Source organism: Rutidosis leptorrhynchoides, chromosome 2 (genome assembly GCF_046630445.1).
Source record: "Rutidosis leptorrhynchoides isolate AG116_Rl617_1_P2 chromosome 2, CSIRO_AGI_Rlap_v1, whole genome shotgun sequence".
In the NCBI taxonomy this organism is placed as follows: domain Eukaryota; kingdom Viridiplantae; phylum Streptophyta; class Magnoliopsida; order Asterales; family Asteraceae; genus Rutidosis; species Rutidosis leptorrhynchoides.
Genome location: NC_092334.1, coordinates 159463265 through 159471167, shown reverse-complemented (window position 1 = coordinate 159471167; position 7903 = coordinate 159463265). Strand labels below are relative to the sequence as shown.

At 32.9% G+C, this 7903-nt stretch overlaps 2 protein-coding genes across 2 annotated transcripts; both read left to right on the top strand.

The window, feature by feature from the left end:
• Positions 1-5758: 5758 nt before the first annotated feature.
• Positions 5759-6082, top strand: LOC139888394 (uncharacterized). The gene has a single exon (XM_071871403.1). The coding sequence runs from the start codon at positions 5759-5761 to the stop codon at positions 6080-6082; it is 324 nt and encodes a 107-aa protein (XP_071727504.1).
• A 173-nt stretch (positions 6083-6255) lies between these two features.
• LOC139888393 (uncharacterized) lies at positions 6256-7161 on the top strand. The gene has a single exon (XM_071871402.1). It carries the CDS (start codon positions 6256-6258, stop codon positions 7159-7161), a length of 906 nt encoding a protein of 301 aa, XP_071727503.1.
• The last annotated feature ends 742 nt before the right edge of the window (positions 7162-7903 follow it).

The following is a 7903-nucleotide window of genomic DNA, read 5'->3' as shown; positions in this document are numbered from 1 at the left end:
AAGGTAATAGTAGAAGTAAACAGATTTTTCTGGTGGAATATTGAAAAGAAGGATGACAGAAATGATAATTAGGAAAATATCAAGGATTAGAACGGGATCAAGCACTTTCACAATCTTTTGGATGTATGAACTAAGAAAGAGAGTATAGGAATAGTGAAAATAATGGATTGGAAAAAGTTTAATTTATAATGGAATATCAGACAGAGTAATCGAGGCAGATCACCGAATTTAATCATAGAGATCTTAATTCACGAAGAATCAAATCTTTTAGATTTCGAAGATTTTCTTTAAATCCCTTGAATTTCGGAATTCAACCATGACTAGTAAAAAGTTATGATAAAACATGTCTTTCTCATTTCACTATTTAGTGATAGCTTCATTCATACTATTCGAGTAATCGAATTATTTTATCCGTATTACTCAATGATAATAAAACTCTATTTATCAACTCATATTCATCATGAAAACATTTTTATTGTTAGCCATGACAACCTCGATCAAATTTCGGGACGAAATTTCTTTAACGGGTACGTACTGTGATGACCCGAAAATTTCCGAACAAATTTAAACTTAATCTTTATATGATTTAATGTTTCCGACACGATAAGCAAAGTCTGTAATGTTGATGTTTCAAAAACTTTGAACTGAGTTCATGTAATCAATTACCCTTCGACTATTCCCGATGATTCACGAATCATTATGTGTAAATATATATACATATATATATATATATATATATATATATATATATATATATATATATATATATATATTATAAATTAAAATATTATATGAGTTAATTAATAATGTAAATATAATAATATATGATATTAAAATAAATCTATATATATGTAAGGTATATTGAATGTATATTTATATGGTTTTGAATTTATTTAGTAAACAATAACAGCACTCGTTTGTCAGTCGATCGCTATTAAGCAAGTTAAATACAAACTTATGTGATTTTAAAATAAACGGTGATTCGAAAATGAGTTCTATAAATTTTAGGCTTACTAAAAATGTATTTAGAACCTAGTTTTTAAATTTTAACACTTTTTATATTTTACCCATAAATGAGAGGGACAGTTGATGTAATTTTTATTTAACAAATTAAGGATTGAATTTTATACCATAACGACCAAAATAAATAAATATAGTTAATTTAAAAAATATGGGATTTTTCTGAACACTTTTATCCGCCACTGATTTCGCACGATACACGGTCCGTGAAAACTGTCGGTAGAAGAGAATAAATTAAAGGCTGCTATACTATTCCCTAGTCACTGTTTTTGTTCTTCTCCTCATCAATTATAACATTATAGTGTGTGTATATATATATATATATATATATATATATATATATATATATATATATATATATATATATATATATATATATATATATATTACATGATGAACTCACACACCACTCCCTACCACTGGCAAACTCCACCGGCTACCATAACCTCCGCAACAATCCGACACATTCCCTCCTCTCTATCCTTTTTCTCCATGTTAACAACCACCACCGATACATTCTATTCTCTTTTGTTTTTTCTAATATGATCAATCAAAACACAAATCCTTTAAACCCGTTAACTACTATCAATTATGTTTTCTTGTTCGGGGACCTGTAAACACCACCATTGCCATCCTCAACCACCTTTGACCAAGCTCTATCACACACCATCCTATCCTCACCTTCAACCATCACCGGTTACCACACAACACCACCTATCTTGAGTTCTTACTACTACTGTATCATTCATCAATAAAGGCTGATCATCCTTGTTTCCTGTTTTAACCCGAACACAGACCAAACCATCTATCTTCCTCTTCTCTCTATCGTGGTAACTTCGTGAACCACCACCAAGAACTTAGTACTACATTTCTTTCTCTCTCTCATATATTTCTCTCTCTCCTCCTCCTTCTTGTTTGCTACTGAAATTAATGAGGAACAACACCACAAACGCTATTGCTATAACTATTATTTGCTAGCTGTAAAACCACAATTTTTTTTTATTTACCATGCGGACTGTTTCAGCTGCAATTGTCACCACCACTTCACCACCGTTGAGCATCCTTCATCACCACTTCAAACGCCCAAGAACACCAACTACAACCCACCTCTCTCTCTCTATATTTATTCGACCCACCATCACCATAACCACCATTTTTTTCTGTTTCTATCGCTGCTATACAGTAGCCTCTACTGTGCGTTTTCTTTTTCTGTTTTCCATGGAACCTCAAAACTATCGAGCACACCACTGTTTCGCTAGCTTATCTGTTGTTCGGTTAATGATGAATGAATATGATGATAAAGTAAAAGTGACAAGGATCAATGATATTAAATGATATGATGATGAGCTGTAAAGAAGATCAGGAGGTGTTTGTTATTTCTAGTTTAAAACCGAAATCTTTTTTTTTTATTTGTGGGCCGAGACTTTAATTTCAGTTGGGCCGTGACCTTAAATCCATTAAAACATGTTATTGGGCCGAGATCATTTATTGTTGGGCCAAAAATCGGTTTGTGTCCTTACTGTTGGACTGAGATGTTATAATGATAAAGAGAATGATGATATGGTTTTAATAGGACATTAAAATGGAAATGTATAAGCGGAGCAGTGGTTAAGGGTATGGGGGTAAGTGAGAGGTCATGGGTTCGAGCCCGGACTGGGGCATTATTTTTAAGCTATTTTCTTTTTGAGGTAGAATTTCTATTTATTATTATTATTATTACTTTTATTAATATTATTATTATTATTGATATTATTATTATCACATCATTATTATTATTAAAGATAAATATTATGATTACCATTAACATTATTATCATTATGAGCATAAGTATTCTTATTATCATGACTATTAAAATTATCATTTTTAAAAATATCATTAGTATTATTATTAGAATTATCATTGTTTTTTTATCTTTTTTATTATTTTATAAATATGATTATTATTATTAATTTTATGAAAATTATAATTATTATTATCAATATTATTATTATTATTATTATTATTACTATTATTATTATTATTATTATTATTATTATTATTATTATTATTATTATTATTATTATTATTATTATTATTATTATTTTTAACATTAATATTATTATTATCATTACTATCATTTTACTAATTACTTGTATCATTATTATTATTATTATTATAAGAATAATATTCTTATTATTAACAATATTACTATTAATATTATTATTATTATTATTATTATTATTATTATTATTATTATTATTATTATTATTATTATTATTATTATTATTATTATTATTATTATTATTATTATTATTATTACAATAAATTGTTATTAAAATACTTATATAAACCATATATAAAAGTATACATATAGAGATAAAAATATAAACAATTGAAATAATATATATATTAAAATATAACTTGTTCGATTATGTTTATATGTATTAATATATATAAATGATATAGGTTCGTGAATCTGAGGTCAACCCTGCATTGTTCGGTATCGTCGTATAAATATTTTTACTACAAAATATCGTATTGTGAGTTTCATTACTCTCTTTTTATATATATTTTTGGGACTTAGAATACATGCGCTGATTTTACTAATGTTTTACGAAATAGACACAAGTGATCAAAAACTACATTCTATGGCTGGGTTATGAATATTGAATATCACCCCTTTTTAGCTTGGTAACCTAATAATTAGGAAACGGGTATGGCCCCTAATTGACGCGAATCCTAAAGATAGATCTATGTACCTCGACAAGTCCCATCCGGGGTACGGATGCTTTAGTACTTCGAGATTATTATTATTATACAGACGAGAGGTTCTGTTTAGAGATATTCTATACATTAAAGTTAAGTCGGTTATCAAGTGTTTACCATATGAATGATTTTTAATTCACGGGTTATGTGTATTATTTTGTACTCGGGTTACGTGTACAATTAAATATATGAAAACTTGTGGTCTATTAAAATGATAGAAATGAATGTTTATGATTAACTAATGAACTCACTAACCTTTTGATTGACACTTGAAAGCATGTTTATTCTCAGGTATGAAAGAAATCTTCCGTTGTGCATTTACTCATTTTAGAGATATTAATTGGAGTCATTCATGACATATTTCAAAAGTCGTTGCATTCGAGTCGTTGAGATCATCAAGTTATTATTAAGTTAATTATAGTTGGATGTATTATGAAATGGTATGCATGCCGTCAACTTTCATTGTAATGAAGGTTTGTCTTTTAAAAATGAATGCAATGTTTGTAAAAGGTATCATATAGAGGTCAAGTACCTCGCGATGTAACCAAATTTAATGTATTCGTCCATATGGATTAGGACGGGTCATGAAATAGGTATTGTACGAGTACGAATACGGTTGCATACGAGTAGAATTGTCGATGAAAATGAATGAGAATGTAATTGTAAGCATTTTTTTCAAGTAGAAGTACTTTGATATGTGTCATGAAGTCTTTAAAAAGTGTATTAACACATCTTAATACACTACATGTATATCCATTTTAACTGAGTCGTTAAGTCATCGTTAGTCGTTACATGTATATGTTGTTTCGGAACCTTTAAGTTAACGATCTCGTTAAATGTAATTAATCCCATTGTTATTATATCAAATGAGATGTTAAATTGTTACATTATCATGATAACATGATGTACTAATGTATCTTATTATGATATATAAATATTAAGACGTCATTACAACGATAATCGTTACGTATAGATATCGTTTTGAATTTTTTAAGTTAATAGTCTTGTTTTGTGTATATAGTTTGTTGTTAATATACATAATGAAATACTTAAATATCATTTCATCATGTTAAACATATCTATATGTCAATATATATATATTAACATGTCATATACGAGTTAACACAAAATCCATTTCACTTAATCAAGTCTTCACAAGTTTGATTGCTTAACATGTTGAAAACATTTATTCATGTAAATATTAATCTCATATAATATATAATCATGGAAAATTTCGGGTCACTACACCACTCCTGACCTGCCTATTTCAAGAATCCCATGCTGGATCGCCGGTCCAAGTTGCACCTGTTTCCAGTTTATGTTGAATTTGGACCGTCGGACCAAAGTGAACCTCCAGTCCACACCTGAGCTGTTAACATTTGAACTTGTTTGCTAGATTTGGGATGTTACAAAACGTTTACTCCTATTTTCAAATTTGTCTTCTCTTCGAGTTTTGTTTGTATTGTCCTTTGATTCGGATGTATTTAGGCATGTAAATAGCCTGTCAGTTAATCGTTTAGCTATGTAAATTAGTTTTCAAGCTGTATGTATTTATTTCTTTATATAAATAAAAATTTTGCTACTTTTCAAAAAAAAATACATGAGTAATTAACCATACTTTTTAACTATAATTTATTATTTATTATTTATTATTTATTATATAAGTATCACCGTGATTTTAACCATACATTAATAGAGGGTAAATCATATTTTATTTTTCAAATATAAACTTTTAAATGTTAGAGTGGGTAGCATAGGAAGTTGTAGGGGAGATAATAGGGTAGCGAACCCGGCTAGAATTAGAGTGGGTAGTTGGAATGTAGGATCTTTGACTAGCAAGTCTCATGAGCTTGTTCACACCTTTGTTAAGGGAAGAGTGGACATTATGTGTGTTCAAGAGACTAGATGGAAGGGTGAAGGTGCTACCAGGATAAAGGACCGCCAGGTATGGTTCTCGGGTTCTAGGAGAGCACGAAACGGGGTATGAATCATTATGGGTTCGCCTTATAAGGATAATGTCGTCAACGTAAGTAGGTTTAGCGATAGGATTATGTCGGTTAGGTTTATTTTTGAGGAGGAAACTTTCATGGTCATTAGCGCTTACGCACCTCATGCGGGTCTAGGAGAGGAAGATAAGAGACGTTTTTGGGTATCTCTATATGAGGTTGTGAGAGGGTGCCCGGCTGATCATCGTCTGATTATAGGGGGCGATCTCAATGGTCACATAGGTGCCAGTGCGGAGGGTTATGCGGGTGCCCACGGGGGTTTTGGGTATGGATTAAGAAATGAAGAAGGTTGCTCAATCCTGGCGATTTAGTTATTGCAAACTCTTTCTTTAGAAAGACGGAGGCCCAGTTAGCTACTTTTCATAGCGGGGGGCGTAGTACTCAGATTGATTATCTGCTGCTACGTAAAGGTGACCTTAGGACATGTAGAGACTGTAAGTTCCTGACAGGCTTGTCTTGTTACTCTCAACATGGACTGTTGGTCATGGATTTAGAAATTCAGAGACGAACCAACAGGAGTGTGAGAGCAATTTTACCTAGAATCCTATGGAAGAACTTGAGCGGAGATAAGGCAGAATCTTTTAGAGCGAAGGTGGTCGAAAGAGTAGATGAAGAAATTTATAATGTATCGCATGTTGACATGGATCGTATGTGGAATAGTTTAGCATCTACCATTAGGGGGGTTGCTAAAGAATCCCTAGGTGAGATAGTAGGGACTTTCAGAGGACATAAGGCAAGTAGAGAATCTTGGTGGATTAGTGAGAAGGTCCAAGCCAAAGTCGCGGTTAAACATGTAAGGTTCAGGGAGCTCATCACCCTTCAAGACGTTCCACTTGTTGACAGAACGAGGGCAGAAGAAAGATATAAAGAGGTAAAAAGAGAAGCTAAGAAGGCAGTTGCGCGTGCGAAAGATAAGGCGTACGAAGAGTTGTACAAGAGACTAGACTTCAAAGAGGGAGCAAATGATATCTTCAAGATAACTAAGGCAAGGGAGCGTAGAAGAAGGGACCTAGATAACATTAAATTTATCAAAGATGAAGCTGGCCAAAGCATCGTAAAGGAAGATGGAATTAGGAAAAGATGGGAGGAGTATTTCTCGTCTCTTTTCATTGAGGGTAGATCTGAGCGCAACGATGAGCGGGATGACACATCAATAGAAGAGTATCAAAACAACTGTCCCTGCTCGATGATTAAAGAGGATGAAGTTAGAGAGGCTCTAAGAAAGATGGGAAGAAATAAATGCGTAGGACAGGACCAAATCCCTATAGAACTTTGGCGATGCCTGGGCGATGATGGTGTGAGGTGGCAACTGAATGGAGACTCAGCGAGGTTATTCCCATCTACAAGAACAAAGGGGATGCTCAAGTGTGTAGTAACTATAGGGGTATAAAATTACTTAGCCATACCATGAAGCTTTGGGAGAGAGTGATTGATACTAGGCTTCGACGCGAGACAAATGTTTCTGAGAACTAATTTGGTTTCATGCCAGGGCGTTCTTTGATGGAGGCAATTCATATCATTAGAAGCCTTATGGAGAAGTACAGGGAAAAGCAAAAGAACTTACACATGGTGTTCTTAGACTTAGAGAAAGCATATGATTGTGTTCCACGGGCATTGATCTGGAAGAGCCTTAATGATCGTGGTATCCCGAGTAGTTACATCAGAGTTATTAAAGACATGTACGATGGTGCGAAGTCTCGTGTTCGGACGCATGTGGGAAACACGGAGTTTTTCCCGGTGGAAGTTGGCCTACACCAAGGATCGGCATTTAGCCCTTTTCTTTTCGCTTTAATCCTCGACGAGCTGTCTCGAGGGATACATGACAGCATCCCATGGTGCTTGATCTTTGCCGATGATATTGTTTTAGTATCGGAAACCAAGGAGGAGCTAAATATAAAACTTGAGCTATGGAGGGAGGTCTTAGAACGAAATGGTCTAAAAATAAGTAGACAAAAAATTGAATACCTTATGAGCGACTTCAACGGGAACGAAAATGAAATCAATGATGATGTGGATATTTACATCGGGGACCAGATCTTGCACCCACAAGACTCTTTTAGATACTTAGGATCGATGATCCACAAATTGGGAAGGATTGACGAGGACGTGACTCATCATATTAAGGTAGGATG